This window comes from Pelodiscus sinensis, chromosome 7, assembly GCF_049634645.1.
Source record: "Pelodiscus sinensis isolate JC-2024 chromosome 7, ASM4963464v1, whole genome shotgun sequence".
NCBI classification, from domain to species: Eukaryota; Metazoa; Chordata; order Testudines; family Trionychidae; genus Pelodiscus; species Pelodiscus sinensis.
Genome location: NC_134717.1, coordinates 42103457 through 42123866, shown reverse-complemented (window position 1 = coordinate 42123866; position 20410 = coordinate 42103457). Strand labels below are relative to the sequence as shown.

At 45.8% G+C, this 20410-nt stretch overlaps 1 protein-coding gene across 8 annotated transcripts in view; it reads left to right on the top strand.

The window, feature by feature from the left end:
• Positions 1-207: 207 nt before the first annotated feature.
• The window catches only part of LOC102463966 (neurabin-1-like), a 93949-nt gene continuing 73746 nt past the window's right edge, over positions 208-20410 (top strand). For 5 of the 8 annotated variants that reach the window (XR_012905215.1, XM_075933637.1, XM_075933636.1 and 2 more), the window contains exons 1-7: positions 208-346; positions 1202-3081; positions 11004-11136; positions 11816-11936; positions 18189-18293; positions 18509-18629; positions 19612-19761. Coding sequence is in view for 7 of the 8 variants with exons in the window: in XM_075933637.1 (XP_075789752.1) it covers positions 1456-3081; positions 11004-11136; positions 11816-11936; positions 18189-18293; positions 18509-18629; positions 19612-19761 (2256 nt within the window). In the remaining variant the exon portion in view is untranslated. The other 3 variants (XM_075933633.1, XM_075933632.1, XM_075933634.1) reach the window with 3 other exon arrangements.

Sequence of the window (20410 nt, the reverse complement as noted above, 5' to 3'; positions counted from 1 at the left end):
TCGGCTACTATGGGAGGGGAAAGCGCGGAGCAGAGGGAACAAGCCGTGGGAGCCTGACTGGGTGCAGAGTGGATCGACACACGAGCGCTCTGCTGCCCTTCCCCGGATGGTACCATCCCAAGCCCTTATCCCAGTATGTAGTGTGGTATATCCCAGCGGAGGAGGAGCTTCTCCTCTCGCCTGTTCCCCCCCCCCCCCCCCCCCAGTCTCAACGCAGAGCGGAGAATGCTCGTGCTCGCCGCTCCTGTCTTTGTGTGAGAGCGCGCGCGGGCGCGACACACAGGGAAGGAGGGGGCGCCGCGCGGGCGGGCTGGGCAGAGTGAGTCGGACGGGCGTGATGCAGCCAGTGAGTGGGGCGGGCGGCAGTTTGGGGGTGGGGAAAGGCGCTCGGGCAGCGACCGCCGAGCCCAGGGGTGGGTAGCGATGGCGCGGGGCGGGCGGCCGGGAGAGCAGAGGGAGGGAACCGCGCAGCTGCCCCGCAGGGCTGGAAAGTTTGGGGCGAGGCGCTGGGACGCGGGGCTGGGCTGTAATGTCGGCTCCGTGGCGGGCCCGGCTCCCGCCCCACCGGCCCCGGCTCCTTGCGCTCCCCGCCCGGCCGGGGCGGCTCCTCGGGCGACTCGCTCTCCTGGGACGCTCCAACTTGGGGCCGAAACTTGTGATCCGCCCGGGGGCGTGTGGCGGCCCGGCCCGGCCCAGTGGGCTGCGCCCCTGGGACACCACGGCGGGGCCGGCGGCCGGGAGGGGCTGGGCTGGCCGCAGCGGCGCGGGGTGGGTGAGCCAGCGTGTCCCCCGCAGCCGGGCCGAGGTGGGTGGGACGAACAACGGGGCGGGTTGGACTTGAGGTGGCTCGTGGGAGGCGAGTCCGTGCCGGCTGTGGGGGATGTAGAGGGAGGGGCCGTGGAAACCCCAGGGGGCGAGGCATGTATGGGGCGGGGGAGTGGGGCCATGGCACCTCTGGAGGGCATGGAGTGAGAGTGAAACGCTTGCTGGGTGTCAGTCTGGGGCTGCGTTTCAAATTGTTCTTTGTAAGATAGTTAGGGAAATGGATCTACTCTTTCCTGGCACGGAGACAGTGAGCTTGGTTTCTTGCCCTTCCTCAGAGTGGGAAATGCCCTATGAAGCCTTGGGTAGACCGACGCATTTCAGATGCATGTCACACACTGATGAAGTCCCAAGTTAATTATTCTTTCTCTCCCTGCAGATGGCTTTCAGGATACTGTGATCAGCAGTGGATTTAATATCCTATATATCCAGCTATGTCTTGATCTTGCTCCCATAACTCTTCTCAGTGTGAGCATGGAAGAATAACCCAGGTAAAGGCTGCTTTCCCAAGTCTTAGTCTCTCAGGCTACAGTAGGATCATACCCAGCCAGCGTGGTGGTGGCAGAGGCTGTTGGTGCTGTGGATTTTCCTCCACATTCTTTCCCCAGAGTGAAAGGTTTCTGTTTTCTGAAAATGATGAAAACTGAAGGCAAAGGGGAAAGGACTTTGAGAAGTGCTTCTCCACATAGAAATGCTTATAAATCTGATTTCCATGCCATCAAACGCTCCTTCGATGGAGTAAACATCCCTGAAAATGCTTCTCACAAGGTGAGCCCTCAACAGAAGCTGAACACTTCCTCCAGTGGAGGGGGAAATGACCCACATAGCCGAGGCAGAGCAGCCAACTATGGCAACAGAGTACACAAGATCAAAAATATGTTTCTGCAGATGGGGGGCTCCTCTGCCACACCACTGTGTGAGAGCAGCTCTCCCACTGAGGCTAAGATCATAAGCAGGGCAGTACCGACTGATCTTGTACCTTCTCCCAGTAGTCCATCTTTCCAGAGTGTCCAAAAAAATAACCTCCTTAATACCAGCCCCTGCTGTAGCCCTCTGGATACAGTGCCTGTGTCTTCTACCAATGACAAAATCATCTGCAGCAAAGATGAGGGCCATCTGGACAAAGCTGCCTTGGCAGAAAAGTTTTCTGAGACCAGGAAACTGTTTGAGAGGAACATAAAGCAGCAGAGCTCAGTTGATAGACATTCTCCCAGCAAATGTGAAAGAGGTGAAGATAAGATGAGACGTGGTTCAGCCTCTCCTGATTGCAGTAGTGTGGTGGATCATTTTAATTTCAATATAGATGTGGTCCCTCATGTGGACCTGGAAAGAGCTGAAAGTCAAGGCAATGATGAGCATAAGCAGCAGCATCCCACTGGTGGCCCAAAATCCTCTTCCTTGAATGCAGGGCCAATTTCTAGGAGGCTGGAAAGTTTTCTGGGTGACAGTGACACTGAAGAATCCAAAGACATGTCCAGAAGTGAGGACAACTCAAATCAAAGCTACGTGCTCCCCCGTAGCTGGGATTCACCTGCTGCTGTTCAGGTATGCATGGAGGAGAGTCCATGCTCCAAAGAGCTTGCTTGTCTCATTACCAGCAGCAGGGATGAGCTGATCCAGACACCTGAAGAAGTGCATATAAAGGAGCAGGTGGCTCTTGGGAGAGGCCAACAAATTGTGAACAATACATCTTGTAAGGAGTCCATGTGGTTAGCAGACAGTGCCCCCCCATCAGCCTCTCAGGTAGAGGTGATTCAGGCTGAGCTGGCTGTCTTGCAAAAAGAAACCTCAGTGAATAAAGAAGATAGTGTCTTTCATGGGGAACAACCACTGAGGCACCAAACTGGGGAAAAGAATGGGAACAGTCATGCCTTTGGAGGACTGAAAGAAGTTACAGTATGCAGTGAGCCCAATCAGAAAGAAATAAGAGAGGGTGTGTCTCTGAATGAGGTTCTTATCACACAGGTTCCAGCCAATCTAGAACAGGAGGGGGACACTGAAGAAGAGGAGGAGCATGTGGTGGAAAATCAGAGGGGAAAGTTCACTGAATTTTCTGTCAGTGCTTTTGGAATAGAGAACGCAGGTTTTGATGATGACAGGGATACAGAGTCTGAAAACCAGGGCCCAGAATGTAAAGAAGTATTGGAGGAGGAAGAGGAGTATACTTATGGCAGTGATTATGAGGAGTTTCCTGGGCTATCTGAAGAGGAAGATCCTGAGCCAGACAGAAGAGTCAAGTTTTCAACAGCCCCTATCAAGGTAAAGTATGTTGTAATGATATTTTGCTTTGTTTCTAATATGTTCTTATTTTAACCATACATGAAGTCCATTTTATAGTGTGCCTTTCAGAACTTTAAAAATGGTGTTTATTTCTTATTGTGCTAGATTAAATTGCAAAATTGTAGAGCTATAATTAAACAGTTCATTGCAGAATTCTTCAGGATTTCAGTCTCTCTCCATCTGTGATCATCTAGCAAACCGGAGTTATTTCAGTATGCTTTAAACTCAAAAGTGTGATGGTGGTGATTGTTCAGCAAACTTTTCTCTCCTAGATAATATTCAGGGATAATGATAGAAATGTAGCCATGTTAGTCTGGTGTAGCTAAAACAAAATACAGGGGGGGGAAGGAAGGTGAATGCCTGTGCGTTAATGATATTAGAGGTGGGGAAGGGTAGATGTCTATTCATTAACTCACAGGCATTCACCTTCCTTCCCCCCCCCCCACCCCCCCGGCAACTCCCTTCTGTTCTGAAATGTGATTTGTCCTTTTCATATGTGTTCACTTTTTTTTAATTGTATCCTTTGGTATATATGGCTGTGACTATTTTCTTCCACTATTTGATCTGAAGAAGTGGGTCTGGCCCACGAAAGCTCTTCATCTAATAAACCATCTTGTTAGTCTTTAAAGTGCCACATAGTCCTGTATTTTATTCAGGGATAAGGATTTCATCTATGTTATAGTCATGATAATTACCTTGCTGGGGCATGTTTTCCCTCCTTTTGAGCAGGGTGACCTAAAAAGGATCTTGTCTGTGTTATAATTCATATAGTCGAGGATCCAATAGTTTACCAATATGGCTAAGACAGGAATTGTATACTATCAACCTGATAGACAAAACTGTTCTAATCCTGTTCCCAGATGTTTGTTGGGCAGTACCATGGTTTAAGTACAGAGTTAGTACTAGGCTTGATCTTAGTTAAACTCCAGGACTGAACTAAGTAAAAGTTATTTTACTTGTAATTTATGTCAAGCTGTATTTGGATGGAAATTGGAATTCAATTAAAATGCACAGAGAAGCATTTTAAAATTATGCCTTAGTTAAATAAAAATACCTTAAATGTGCTGGATATATAAAATAAATGTATCAAAATCTGTTTTGCATTTAAAGCTGATTTATTAAACAAAGAGAGTATTATTTGAAGTAAGTGAATTGAAATATTTGTTTCTCATAGTCAAAGAGTGTAAAGCCAGAAGGGACCACTGGATCATTTAGTCTGACCTCCAGTGTATCATAAGTCAGCAACACCACCCAGCACGTACACGCTTAAGCCCAACAACTAAAATTAGATCATGCTGTATTATAATCTAGTCTATGATGTGCCACAAGCAGAGAATATGAGGGACGGAGGTGCACCAGTGCCTGAGGCCCACACAATGGCAGTGGAATGATGAAGTATAAGATAATGCTGGAAAGTGATGCGTGCCCGCATGCTGCAGCGAAGGGTGAAAAGCCAAAATGTCACTGCTAATCTGGCCCAGTGATCAATTAGACTTTGAGTATTTGAGTAAGAACCAGCCAGCCAAGAACCTAAGAAAGGATACTCTGTGCCATCTTGGAGCCCTGGCCCTCTCCCTACAATATATTATCTTTAGCTGTGACCATCTGGATATCATGGCTTCAGCTGTTTTCCTCTTTTATCTTTCTGATGGCTGCAAGAATAGCTTTACTAGTCCCCTCGTCCCCAAAGCCTAAGTCTTATTCTGGAGCCTTTGGCTTGTTAGATATCTTATACATTTGAAGCATCTCAAAATGCATACTGTTTTGAAGGGATACATACATGTTCTCTGTTTTATGTTCTTATCCCATAGCTTCTTGGTGGTTGTTGGGAAGGGAACAGGTGGACTTTGCTGCTTTACTGCTTCCCTGCCTCTCTCAGGAGGGGTGCCTAACTGTATTGTTGTTCAGAGTTTCTCAAACAACAGTAGCATGAAACTGGTCTGATTTTATCACTTTTCACTGTGATGGTCAGGTCGCTGTTCTCAACAGTGAAAACCAACAAGATTCTGAGCAGTAGAAGAGGCACTATAGCTGTCTGAGAACTTAGGTAGCCAACATTGCATTAGTTTACTTTACTTTTAAGCTTAGAGGATTATCTGCTCAGATAGGAGGGTTAGAGATGTTTTTTAAATAAAAGCATAGATTCTACAGGTATACAGGTAGTAGAACTCTTTCCTCTAGTTGAGTGAATATTTCAAGTTCTGCAGTTCTTTGATGCGCGTGGACCCCAATGTTCCTTCAAATTTTTTATGTCTGTGTGCAGAATGACTTTTTGAGGTGATATATCACATAACAAAAGTAACTGACTGTGGTTGGGGTCAGGGAGGGGGTTCATAGCTGGGACAGAGGGTTGGGGTGAAGTGTGAAGGCTCTAGCTGGGGGTGTGGCTCTGGGGTGGGGCTGGGAATGAAGGGCTTGGGTACAAGCTGCCACAGGGAGAAAGGAATACCTGCAGCCCTCACTCACTGAAGCAGCTTGGGGCCAGGTGAGAAGAGCATCTCCATGGCTGCAGCAGCTCCAGCAGGCACACCTCGAGGAGCAGCACCTGTCCTTAGCTAGAACTGATCCAGGATAGGCTGAGGGGAGGGCTGGGAAGGGGCACCTCTCTCCTGGCAGAGGCAGCTTTGGGGCAGCTCTGGGTTGGGTGCTGTGGCCGGGGGAGAGGTGGCCAGGGCAGAGGTGCCCTCCTCTGGCTTCAGCACAGAGATGCCATGGCCAAGGGAAATGTGCCCCTCTCCCAGTCCTAGCACAGATCAGCCATGGCTCTTGAGGGGCATCTCTTCCCTGATCCTTGCATGAAGCTGCCAGGAGAAAGGAGCCCCTCTCCCTAGCTCAGGCAACTTTGTGCTGGGGCCAAGTGCTTCTGCCTTGGCCATGGCAACTCAGTGCTGGGCCTGGAGGAATGTGCCTCTCTCCTGACATGGCAGCTCTGTGTTGGGGCCAGCAGGCAGAAACAGTGCTCTCTGCTGGAGCAGAAACAGCACTCTAGTACAGCTGCCTAACAAGTCCTAACCAGTGGCTCAGGGCTGCTGCATAATGTGTAGCTTAGAGGGAACTTAAGAGGATCCTGGCAGATATGTGGCATCGAATGAGTTACTTGTCTTTCCTCTAACATCCAGTGAGTGGGTGATGCAGAGCAATTGCTCATCTGCTCTCAGAGTACCACCTGTTTGTTCTATTTTCTCTCCTGTTCAGAGTATTTGTGAAGCCACTGAAGAAGATCATGCAATGATTTGAATTGCAGTGCAAGTATTATAACGACACTCAGCTCTACAGTTGCCCTTATTGCACCTGCATAGAATAATATGTTTACTTTTTTCCTGTTTTTGATGAATTTGGGATATGGCTAAGAACTACTCAACATGGACAGAAGAGAGTTGGAAACATATTCTGGTGATGGAAGTGGTAGGAATAAAGGGCAGCCCTTAAAAGACTTTGTGGAAGCAGTATGGCTACGTCTATACTACATGCTTCTGCCACAAGAAGCCTTTTGTGCAAGAGTTTTTGTGCAAAAACTTCTTGCACCAGAGCACGTACACACCTCAAAGCACATTGCAAAAGCATTCTCTGAATCTCAATCAGAGTAAGAAACCCCTCTGGAGCAGCCACACGTGCCTTTTTGTGAAATAGCTGTAGTGCAAAAAGGAGTTATGCCTTGTAAAAGGAGGTTTACCTACGCTGAAAAAAGCCCTGCCTTCTGCCATTTTACTGTTCATTTACTTGTGCTAAGGCTCATTTGAGCTGTATACGCTCCATGGGTTTTTGAGCAAAAACAGGCTGGTTTTGCGCAAAAACCTTGCAGTGTAGACATAGCCTATCTGTATGTCTTTTCAGAGGTTCAGTTCTAAGTCCTGTTTTAATTCTGAAGAGACTGAAGGTTCCAAAAGATAACTTTGGTGGCCAAGAGTATTCTTTGCTGAACAAGGAGAATGTGGTGCTTTTTGAAGAATAACTTGAGTGAGTTTGAGTTTCTTGTGTAGCTTTTAGATTTTTTCCACCTAAAGTTCTGAGTTCATCAATTTAAATTAATTATTTTTACAACTGAACTGCAGTTCTTATGTGATAAAGGAAATCTAATTGTTAAGGTACAAAATTATAGGCTGGTATACTCAAAATGTTTTTTGTATCTCATTGATTTCTTAAATTACCGTATATTCCGGCGTACAAGACGACCTCTGAAGTTAAAAAACATCCCCCAAAAATCGGGGGTCGTCTTGTACTCTGGATGCCCCGCCGCCGGAGCCCCTCCGCGGCTTTGAAAGCCTCGGGGGAAGCCGGCGGAGGGGGGGGGGGCATCCCAGGCGTGCATGGGCTGCCCCCCCGCCGGAGCCCCTCCGCGGCTTTGAAAGCCTCGGGGGAAGCCGGCGGCGGGGCATCCCAGGCGCGCATGGGCTGCCCCCCCCCCCCCCCGGAGCCCCTCAGCGCCGCCGCGGAGGGGCTCCGGCGGGGGGGCAGCCCATGCGCGCCTGGGATGCCCCCCCCGCCGGCTTCCCCCGAGGCTTTCAAAGCCGCGGGGGGGCAGCCCATGCGCGCCTGGGATGCCCCCCCGCCTGCTTCCCCCGAGGCTTTCAAAGCCGCGGAGGGGCTCCGGCGGGGGGGGGGGGGGGGGAAGCCCAGGCGCTCCTGGCGGCTTTGCTCCCGGCGGCTTTGCTCCCGGTGCCTCTGGTCTGCTGGGGACCATCTCCAGCAGACCAGGGACACCGGGAGCAAAGGAGGCGGAGGGGCGCTGGGGTATAAGATGAAACCCTATCTTTTAATTAAAAAGATAGGGGGTCGTCTTATACGCCCAGTCGCCCTATACGCCGGAAAATACGGTATTAATAATCAAAGTTCTTGATGTTTGTATCTAGAAACAGACTGAAAAATGAATGAAATACAGGCTTGAGTATTTATCACCAGCTTCCATTACTTTAAATGCATCTAAATTGTTTTCTAGCGTGAAATTCATTTTTGTAAATTACAATTTTGATAAATTACAGTTGCGGTGTTTAATTGTTTACATAAGTTTTAATCTTATTTTAGAAGTTTGCATTCCTGTTTTCTAAAATCCTATTTTGGTCCTAACTATATCAAAGGACTTTCCTTTTTAAGGAGATCTTAACAGACTGGAAATAAATACTTTTAATTTGACAGTAGCTGTGTCAACGTTTGGCATTTGTTGTTTAAAGCTTGAGAAATTTCATTATTTGGCAATGGAATGCCCATTCTCTTCACAAATGCTTTGACTTTTGTCCTCTTGTATTTCCTCATATCATTTTGGACAACCTTGCTCCTGGGACCTCTTTGGATCCAATTAACTGAATCCTTTATTCTTTTCAGAATTATATAGAATCTTTCCTAACTTTTCATGTTAAGCGTGCATGAAAACCAATAATAAGACAGGTGTTTAGTGTTATGGAGTATGTTCAGAAAGTCTTTTAAAGTTGATTAGGAGATTTGCTAAAATGGAGATGAGGGGATGCTTTTAGAATGGAGGTATAGCCGTGACTGTCTAAATTATTACAAAACTGGTCATTTTTAAGGTGGATGTAATTAACGTTTTAGCAAATCTATTAAAGCAGTGAGCCAGAGAGGTGGTCTGGAGTTACTGGTTGAAGGGGTTGACTTGGGAAACCTTACTTGCAGTGGTTTGCTTCCTAATAGCACAAAACTTGAATGAGCAGTCTCTTTCTGCTCCTTTGTCTTCCTGAGTCCTGGAAGCAGCAGTGGATGTTAGTATGTGTTTTCACTGGATGCCTGGGGCTTCTTGGCACATATCTGTGCCCAGAGTCCATGCTACAGTGGCTGTTGACAGTGAGTAGGATGACAGCTTGCTGCCTCATCTGGGAGTACATACATTGAAATAGCCATAGAGGAGCATAACATAGTGGCGGGGGGGAAGAAGCCAGTTTGAAGTAGAATTGTCAAGAACAGGGTTGACATGGAATCGGGGTCATGCATTTGGCCCTCCCACTGACATGGCATTGTACAGAATGGTGCTTATGTTGGTGTAATTTATGTTAATCTGTGGGGTGGTTATTCACATCTATGAGTGATGTAAATTCTGCCAACGTCAGCTGTAGTGTAAACTAGGGATGTAAGTGAGTAGTCGACTACTTGCTTCCTTCCCCCCCAACCTCCATTCCTGCCTGCCTGGCTCTTAGTATTTTTAAACTCCAGAGCTGCACCGGGAATAGGTCCCGGACCTGGTGCAAGCTGGGACTGAGCTAGGCTGTCTTATCAATTAGTCGATTAAAAATTCTATCGACTACTTGATTAGCCAATTAACTGCATCTTAACATCCCTAGTATAGACTAGGGATGTTAAATTGCAGGTAATCGAGTAGTCGATGGAATTTCCATTGACTGCTTGGTTAGTTGATAACGGGGAAAACTGCGGAGCCACAGTGGGGTTAGCTCCGCCCGGGAGCTAACCCTTCTGCGGCTCTACCTTTTAAATGTATTAATTGCTGTCGGGCTCTTAATGAGAGAGAATGAGGCCGGTGACACCCATTCCTTGCAGGCACAAGCTGTGGAGAAGGTGGTGGCAGAGCAGAGACCCCCAGAAGAGAAGGAGCCCTCAGCTGCCAGGGAGGTTACACTGCTGCCAAATGGCTCCATCCCCAGGGAGTAACCATTTAGTAGCAGTGTGGCCTCCACTGCAGCTGGCTCCTAGTCCTTGTGGTCCTGGCTGGGGTTTTCTGCTCTGCCTCACCAAGCCCACAGCCTCCCTTATACTTTGCACCTTCAAGGATTGGGTGTCAGTGCCCCCATACTTAGTCAGGGAGCCATCTCCAGCTCCGCTATCATGGCCTTCCTTACCATTCAGGGGTGTGGAAGCACTTCCCGTGCAGGAACTGTTTCAGCAGTGGGCTGGCCTCCACTGTTCCTGGGGACTTGTCCTCTCGCTAGTCTTATACCTTGATTGATTGATTTTTTTTTTAAATAAACTATGTACAGTTCTAAACTTGTATCTTGCATTGTTTTTAACATAAAAGTATATAGTTAAGCGTGAACATTTTCATTCACTGTAAATAAAAGTACTGTTGGTATAGTAACAAGGAGTCCTGTGGCACCTTATAGTCGGCATAGTGTTTCTTCTCTCTGGCCTGCCATCTTAGTTATTCATTAGTATTTATTATAACTGGTAAGCATCACCATAAATGGTTGATGCTTCTTAGTTTTGGTTAACTGGTGGGGGCTGGAGCAGTTCCCTATCTGTTGTGGGGAGAAGATTGCTCCAGCTCTGCAGGGAGATCACTGTGGACTGATGCTGCACTGGTATCTGGAACACCCATGTCCACAAGAAGCATGGGTGCCCCACAGTCAGGGGTTGCTCTAGTGTCCCAATTTAATTGGTTAGCTGGTTAAACATTAGGGAAACCTAACATTTAACCATTTAATTGATTAACTGGGACTTTATATCCCTAATTATAACTACTTTATTTTTAACAAACATTCAGCTGCAATGATTACTAAATATAGTAATGTATGTTACATGGTCTTTCTGTTTTTCTAGAAGACCATTTGGATCTCTTGCAAAATCAAACTGCATCTGTTTGTAGTATAGTGACTGGCAGATTATGCTCTGTTTTTTGATAACCATCTTATGTAGGCTCTCTAATATCATTCTCTATTTATGTAAGCGGAGAGAAGTGTGCCTCAGTGAGTTCTGGTGCATATTTGTTTCATTTCAGTTAAAAAGGTTCTAAAGTATTTGTCTTGACACTTTTAAAATATTACCTTATATATGTGATTTGAAAATAAAATTCTGAAACCTCATTATTATTGCTCAGGTAAGTTGAATATGTAGGACAATGAAATGGTTATGTTACTGTCTTAATTTACAGAATGGCTTTCTTTTTGATATTCAAAAATGTTGAGTCAAAACTGCACTCAAATAATATTTCTTATTTTCTTAAGGTCTTCAGTACTTATTCAAATGAAGATTATGATAGACGTAATGAAGAGGTTGACCCTGTGGCAGCATCAGCCGAATATGAACTAGAGAAGAGGGTAGAAAAAATGGAAGTATTTCCTGTGGAAATTGAAAAAGGTGCAAGTTAAATGTTAATTTTCACAAGCAATTATTTATCTTTCTTATGTAGGCTGAAGCCATGTTAAGATGGATTTCTACTACATTTAGGCCTCAATCCTGAAAAGCTTTGCACACATGATTCACTTTAAATCTGAATAGTTTCACTGAATTCAGTATTTATTGTAAATTGCTGGAGCTCTGTTATAGTTCAATTGAGGTATGGCTGTTTTCTCCAGCCTACATGTCTGGCCCCATAATGTACATAAGTCTTTGTAAAATGGGAACCATTATTAGCTCTAACCCCTAAAATTTTAGAATTCAGTCCAATGTTATTGGATACTACAGTAGAGTGTGGAGAGAAGCTCCTAAATTGGGTGCTTAGAATAGTAACATTAATGTATTTTCATATCACACAGAGACTTTCAAAATGGGAATATAAAAGCTTTTGCTATTCTAGATATCGTTTTGTTTAACTATGATTTTATATTAGTCGATTGGGTTGTAATCCTGGAAAGAGCCAGTCTGATTTAGCTTTATGTTGCAAATATTACTAAGAGGGGGAGACAGTGAGCCAATAAGCATGTTAGACGAAGACAAAGAATAGCACAAGTGTGTTTTCATTGGTGACTGTGATAATTTATGAACACTACCTTATAAAATGTACTGTGGCTAATGTTAGAATTTTTGAGTCCTGCAGGTGACAGTGGCTTAGGCATTAGTATTATTGGAATGGGTGTTGGCGCTGATCAGGGACTGGAGAAACTGGGAATTTTTGTAAAAACAATAACTGAAGGTGGAGCTGCTCAGCAAGATGGACGGTGAGTTTTAATTCAAGTTACTATTTTACTAATGAACACAGATTTTGCAAATACAATTTCTAGTTAAGGACTCTTCAGTAAAATAAATATAAAATGTAATGCTCTTTTACTTTTACAACATGTATTATAGAAATCTGGAATGCAAAAAACTGGTGGTGTTAATCTCTCAAAATATTGTGACATTTAATAAGATAAGTAACTGAAATTTTCATTGGATTTAATTTCTCAATTCTTTTATTATAACTTATTTTAATCCTAAAGTATAAGGGGACATAATATAATACAGCATAATTTAATATTGGACGTCTTTCATCATTTTGCTATACAGCTAAGCATAACTAGTGTTGGGGGAGACTGGAGCAGGTCCTTGCCTGCTGCGGGCAGGGGGCTGCTCCAGTCCCACAGGATTCCCGCTGCAGACAGGGGCTGCTCCTGCATCCAAAGTAGCCTCTGTCTGTGGAGAGCCCAGGCACCCTGCAGGCAGGGGCTGGGAGCTGGAGGCAGCCCCAGCATGAGACTGGGGGTGGGAGCCCTTTGGGCTGGGGGCTGCTCCAGCTGGTCTGTAGCCTGGGATCTTGCTTTACTTGGTTAACCAGTTAAATGCTCCGTAGACCTGCCGTTTAACTGGGATTTTACATCCCTACTCTAAACATGGTATACCTGTTAGCTAGTGTAAACTAGCACAGTGGTTTTGACTTCAGTGGCATTAGACTGATGTATCCCACTTGCAAATCTCACGCCTTTTCTTCCATCTTGTACACAATTATTTTAAGAAAAAGTAGAGAAATAAATTGTTTCAGTTATAGGCCAATCACTAATTATTTGATTAGGAACAACCTTCCCATATGGTGAGATTTTTCAATACAATAAGAGGGTCTCTTACTCCTTACAGCAAATGCCTACACTTATCCATAAGGTGCTGACAGAGTATAGGAGAATAGATAGACTACTGGTTTGATCCAGTTTCCTAATTCCTATGTTGCAAAAATTAATATTTGGTTAACTTCATTGGACTTTTAAAAAAAGTTACACTAGTCGCTATGCTAGCCAACCCCTCCTCTCGCTGTCCGCTTTCACGGCCAGAGAGTCTGTTAATCTTGCACTGAGCTCGTGCACTCCATGGCCCCAAGTTACTCTCACCCTTCTTCGCTCCTGCCTACCACACCCCTGCAGAGGCCCCTCTATCCAGATGCTCTCAGACCATCCCACCCGCTCAGGCCCTTCAGTCACCAGCCATTCCTTCCCTGCCAGCACCTTTCCTGCTCCTGCCCCACCTGCTAGTAAAATAGTCCATGGCCCACAGTTCCCCCCCCTTTTCCTCCCTAGCCCCACCGCCGTCCTCCATTCCTACACCCACCATCCTCCCTAACCTCCCTCCCCCTCCTTCCAGCCCCACCTCCATTCGTACACCTACTCATCCTCCCTGACCCCTCCCACACTGCCTATCCCTACTCCCACCTAAGGATGTTAAATATCGATTAATTTACTAGTTGAGTAGTCGATGGAATTTCCATTGACTACTCAACTAGTTGATCGGCACTTCTGCATTCCGCATTTCAAAGCTGGCACGCTGCATGCAATCAGGGCCAGTAGGAAGTCCCGCTGACTCCGGGTTCCCCGCGGGCTCTTGTGCATTTCAAGACAGAATTGCCCAAATGGAACTTGGAGTCAGCGGGACTTCCCACTGGCCCCAGGCTGCACGTGCCGTGCCAGCTTTGAAATGCACAAGAGCACCCCCTGGGGACTCTTATACATTTCAAAGTGGAAGCACCCACATGGAGAACTCAAAGTCCCCCGCTGACCCCAGGCTGCCGCTTTGAAATGCTGTGCGGAGCCCGAGATCAGTTGGGGAGTCCCCAGCTGATCCCAGGTTCTGTGGAAATGCTGCACAGAACCCGGGGTCAGCTAGAGAGTCTCCAGCTAACCCCAGGCTCCATGCAGCGCTGCCACTTTGAAACGCTGCGGCAGCATTTTAAAGTGTTAGTGCTGCATGGAGCCCGAGGTCAGCTCCATGAGGTGCTGCCCCTTTGAAACACTTCCATGGTGTTTCAAAGGGGCAGTGCCTCACAGAACCCATACCCCAGGCTTCGTGCGGCACTGCCGCTTTGAAGTACCCTCTCTTTCCCCCTCCCTTTACTGCCTCTAATTACTAGAGCAACGTTTCCCAAAGTGTGGTCCATGGCCTGGTACCAGTCCTTAAAAAAATACCAGTCCTCAGAAATATTCTTGGCAGAGAACCTGCTGCCACGGCGTCTCTGCCAAGCATGCTCCCAGGCGGCAGGGCTAGATCTGGCAGGTGCTAGGATCCAGGGAGAAGGCCGTGCGCCGTGCGCACTGACACAGAACGACCAGTGCGGCCAGGATTAGAGCGGGAGGGGGATGGGAGGGGGGCTGGAACAACCTGCTGGACAGGTAGGGCCAGCGCGGGCTTCCTGCGGGGTCGGATGGCAGTTCTGCAGCTGTGTGCCAGGTCCCAAAAGTGGGTGGGCTGCTCTTCTCCCCCGCCCCAACAACCGGCGCGGTACCTAAAACGCCAGTCCATTGCATGCTGGGGACTTTGTTCCCCTGCTGCCTTCTTGCGTTCAGGGGAGGGGATGGGAGTCTCTGGCTGCTCGGGTGGCGCACGCTGCCATGAGGAGCAAGGCACGCACTGCCCGAGTGGTTGGGGCTGGCGCAGTCTGGGAATCCCCCTCTCCTCTCCTGTGCGCCTGCTCCAGCTGCTTGGTCAGCGTGCGCTGCCGTGGGGAGTGGAGGGACAAGGCGCGTGCTGCCTGAGCATTTGTTGCAGGCGTGGTCCGGGAGTGCCTGTCCCCATCCTCCCTACCCTCACCCTCCCACCCCGCACAGGAAGGCATCAGGTGCGCGACAGACCAGTGTTTGGGAGACTGGGGAGCAGTCCGCGCGCTTCCTGGGCCTTGGCATGCAGCTACACGATCCCCAGGTATCGGTCCCTGTCTCCTCCCATCCCACCCAGACACCCACAGCATCTCTTGGGGCTAACATCAAGCTTAAATGAATATTTTCCTCCAATTGATGCCACGAAAATGTGGATTAAGAACCCGTTTATTGTTGACACTGGACAGGTAGAAAATGAAGAAATATTACAGTTGAATGCATCAGAAGTGGATTCATTAATTGAACTTTCCTGTGACTCTGCCTTAAAAGAGAACTTTGATAAACTCTCCTTGGTTGATTTTTGGTTGAGCTGTAGAAATGAATATTCACATTTATCTGAGAAAGCAGTCAAATTCTTAATGCCTTTCATCACAACACGTAAGTGTGAAACTAGCTTCTCGTCTTCGGTTTTCTTCAAAAATAAATATAGAAATAGATTGAATGTCAAACCAGATTTGAGGCTAAAACTTTCTTCTTTTGCTCCTGACACAAAGTTGCTATGTGATGCAAAACAACATCACCCTTCCCATTAGTTCTCCTTTTAGTTATTTAAAAGCTATAAAGGGCTCACATAATAAATGACTTATATTCAGCTCATTCAATTATAAATAAACAGACTTTACAACTGTTAAAATTCTACTGGTTAAATTGTAATTAAGGTAATAACAATAAGTTAGGCACTTAAGTATTTTTATGTCAAGATTTATATTATGTACTATTATTATTGTGAATAAATAACGAGTGAAAATTTATTCATTTTTCATTCTTTTTTTACTATGCGTTTATATTTTTGGGCTGCAGAAAAAGGTACTGAAAAAAACCGGGTTCCAAATATATAAAGTTTGGGGAAACAAACCCTGGTCTAGCCAGCTTTCTATCCATCTTACAGTCCATTTATCCAATCCATATTCCGTTAACGTGCTGGCAAGAATATTGTGGGAGACCATATCAAAAGCTTTGCTAAAGTTGGCATTGGGGGCTTTGGGAGGACCAGAAACTATTTGCATATTCATAATTTGCTTAATGAATATGCAAATATGCAAATAAATGCTACCGGTCCTCCAAAAGCTTGTGAATGGATTTACTGGTCCCCAGTATCAAAAAGATTGGGAACCCCTGTGCTAGAGGTAGCAAGAGGTGGGGGGGAGAAAGCGACTAGTCAACCAGTCCTTAATATCCTTACTTCCACCACCTTCCTTCATATTCCTACATCTACATCCTTCTCTAATCCCTCACCCTACTCCCACCCACACTGTCCATCCCACTGCTTCCATTCCTATATCCTCCTCATCTCCACCATTCCCCCTTACCGCACCACCCATCCCCACATACAGCCCTATCCTCTTTCCTCCTTCCCTATGCACACCCTGCCCCCTTCCATGAACAGGCAACTTAACTAGCAAAGAAACTGCACCAGGCCCATATGCAGGAATTTCTGTGTGTAGGGGGCTGCTCGAGGTGCTGTGGCAGCAGGATCTGGGCAGCTGCCTGGAATTAAGGGGCAGTAAAGGTGTCATTGCTGGGGTGCATTGAAGTGAGAAGGGAGGATGTCTGTGGGGAGAGGAAATGGAAAGAAGGCAGAGAAAGAGGCTGGAGGGAGGAGGAGAGAGCGGGGGTTCCTTTGGGATGCCAGGTGGAAAAGGGAGGCTGGGAATCTGTGAGGGGGGCAGGAGAGGGGCCGAGGACACTCGTGAAGGAGGGTCGGGGGCCATGCAATGAGAGGGGGGTCTCCGGGCACCACCATGCAGAGGCAGGAATACCCCCCTGCAAACACTGCTGGGCCTCCCCTCTTCGATGCCTGAGGGGTTGCCAGACTGCAGTCGCGGGTTCCACTGGGACAACTTGGCACTGGTGTGGCCTCTCTGTGTGTGGCAGAGGATGGGGTGGTCGGGGATGCAGAGCCTGCCTGTGTTCCCGGTGTGGGTGGGCTGGGCCTCGCACCAGCTGAAGCATCCTCCTGAGCTGGGGGGCTGACAGCCCCTAATTGGGAGGCTCACAGCTTTGTGGTCCCATCCCTGGGCAGCTCAGCCCGCCCCACACATGCAGTTGCACATGACAGCCAGCTGAAAGAAGGGGACATGACGCAGTAGTTGCCTCCCAGCCATGTCAGCGTAGCCAGTGTCTCCCCATGCCACTTTCCCTGTGGGCCTGCTCCCCCATGGTGCCTCAGGCCCTCTCTCTGCTGGGAAGGCCCCCAGTATTCCCAGGTCCAGCTTCCCTGGAGCTTCTGCCTGGGATCTCTCCTGTGAGCGGTGGTGGTGGCACTGCCACAGCCTCATTCCCTGCAACAGGGTAATCCGGAGTGGCGCCCAGGGAGGTTGGAATTGCTTCCTGCCCCGGACACTGTTTGGGGATTGGCAAAGCCACATGGCAGCCTGGCCTGGGCAGATTCCGCCTCCAAAGGATCCTGCCCCGCAGTTCTGGCCACAGCCTTTTGGGAGGAGGAATCTGCCCAGGCTGGGCTGCTAGGCAGTATTACCATCCCTAAACAGTGTCTGGGGCAGGGAGGCTGTGGGAGGGCAGAGCCTCTGGGTTGCAGAGTGACATGATGACTTATGTCTAATACCAAACTGTGACATCTGTACCTATGAAGTCTAATCCAAACTAAGCAAAACTAAATCTAGAGTTCTCTGTTCACCTAGAGAAACCATCATATATCTAGTCTGAATATATAGGCTTTAGGGAAGGACATTTGCAGGGCATTTCTTCATCTATGCTACTTATTTCACTGGCAGTGCCTGTGAAAAAAGGTGGCCATTTTTTTCCTTTGCTTATCCATCCCAATATGGTGACATCTTCCAACTAATGAATTGATCTAGAAGCCTGTAGTATGGTCCCTGTTGAAAAGACTATAATTTAATAAGCTTGTGGTGCAGTTCTGTCTTCAGACTAGGAATATTTTATTTGTGAATTCATGTGAATATATGATGGTTTCAATCTTCTCTTTTGCTTTTTAGTAGCTATATAACTCAGATCTCCAAACAGTTGTTACCTTTACAAGGCATAAGCTGTGTTTGCCTATCACAGCAATGACTACACTTGCAGTATATGCATGTACAACACATTCCCACAAGAATAATAGTGACAGCCCAAAAAGTCAGTAAGAATGTAAATTAATGAAAATATCACAGCAGATATTAAACAAATTCAGATTAATTTCATAGGAGTCGAGGTAAGGAGATCAGTTTGTTAGATGTTCGCCTTTTGAGGCTCAACAAATTGTCAAATTAAATACTGCAGAATTTCAAGGAATATTTATCACATAGAATTAATTTCAGTCTATATTGTGCACATAACTTGTTAGACTAAAATTTTTGTCCTATTTATTTCTAAAAAACTGAATGATTTGTCTTGCAGAATCCAAGTAAATGATCAGATCGTTGAGGTTGATGGTATAAGTTTAGTAGGAGTAACTCAGCTTTTTGCAGCCACTGTGCTAAAAAACACTAAAGGCAGTGTGAGGTATGTGTTTCTTTATACAAATTTTAAATTAAAAAAATGCTTTGGGAATAAATTGTTCATTAACAGATAAAAGAAAAGCAGCACGTTGTGTAAAATGTTTTGATAAGAATTTGACAGAAGTGGTCACCAAAGACAGCAGTAGAATGGGCTACCATCTAGCAAACATACATTTGCCCCATAATACCTTTTTATTTGTGGTGTTTTATTTCTTATAGCTTTCTAATTGGAAGAGAGAAGCCTGGAACTCAGAGTGAAGTAGCACGTCTTATCAGTGAGACATTAGAGCAAGAGAGGTGCCTATATGAGCAACACTATGCTCATGATGATACAGAACAGGTATATCTACAAAATATATAAAGAAATTCTGTATTTTTTAACCATGATTTAAGGATATTTTACAGAAAATGAACTAAATGTTTTTGAATCACATAGCCAGGGGATAAAGAGGAAAAGGTCCAACTTGATTAAAAATGGTAATAGTCAGAGCTTGACGAACGGCAGCGAAAGCCACTCACCAGCCCTGTATTGCGCATGCGCGTGCCGAAAACGGGGCGCCCGTCTGCAATCTACTCACCATGGGCGAGTAGATTCAATGCTTTGTCGAGCCTTGGTAATAATAACATACAAACTTTGTAATATTAATCCATATAATAGTGACTCTTAATACTTTTTTCCACCAGGCCTCAGGTTGGCACTCTTTTGAACAGGACAAAATCTTCTGTGAGAAAACTTCAGAGGAATCTGAAGAGAGGAAGTTAATTTTAAAAATCTATTTTAATTTGGGATAGCTGTTTCTTACCCTTCCTGTTTGGGGAATTTTTGTATAGAATGTTTGCAGATTACCTGAACAGTATGTTATAAGTTGCTCAACCATCAAAAGAGGACAATTGTTGGTCAGCAGAAGTGATATAATCATGATTTTTGGGTTATTTGAAGATTGTATCTACAATTTGAACCTCTCTAGTCTGATGTTCTTGGGACCAGACCAGTGCCAAATCAGAGCATTTGCCGAACCATGGAAGGTCAATATTGTCTAACAGCATTTACCAAGACTTACACTGCTTACTGGGCTCTTAGAAGACATTTAAGGGTGAATTAGAGCTAAATAACAGCACAGAACACTGAGAGTTAGAACGGGTGGTTGTAAACAAATTTTATGGTACTGTGAGAAACTTGGCCACGCCCATGATAAGTGGACATCTGGCTAACTAAAATAATTCCGGACTATTTATGTTTCCGGACCAGAGTGTGCTAGACTAGAGATTTTTGCCGTTAATGGACTGTTATTTACTTCAGTTATGTTTTTATATCTTGTTAGGATGATGATTATGATGATGATGAAGATGCTTTTGAGTCAGATTTACATGGAAAATCTGTGGAAGTCTTTTATCTTCCTGAAAACGAAAATGAAGATATGAATTTGCCACTGGATATGGATTCAGCACAGTTCCTCCTTAAATTTAAAGAGGTACAACAACATTACCCAAGCTTTTTACCAATCTTATGTGATGTGCTGAAGAGCATCTGGGTCTTCTAAAATTTGTATTAGTTTCCTTTGTGCCCTATTTCATCATATTCTTCTTTTTCCTCTGACAAAAAAGGCCTCTTATAAATGACGTTTTATTTTTGTGGATTTTGTCAAAATTGATGTACATAAAATTCGAAATACATGTTTCAGAACCTAAAAAATGGATTAAAAGACATTAACTGTCAGAAATTAGAGGGGGTTTTTGTTTCTACTGCCTTCTTAGAGTACTATGTTCCCCGTTCCAACTGAAGAAAGTAAAAAAAAATCTCATCAAATATATGTATCAACTTTTCTATTGAACTCAAATTTTTATTTATTTTCACTTAGGTGCAGTCATCTTCTTTGGGTTGATTTTTCTGTCTATCCTATCAGAATAGTATAGGAGTTCTGGAAAGGGTATGTGAGGCAAATCTAGGAATATTCTTCCCATACACTAAACAGAAATGGGGGAGTATCTGAAATATAGCCCTTCCCTACAACCTGATTAGCATGTTGTTTTGTGAATAAGTATGCACTAAGATGCTTTTTTGCAGATTGCTTTTTTGGAAAAACTAGGGGGCTATGTCCCCTGCTTGCTGTGTTCGCCAAC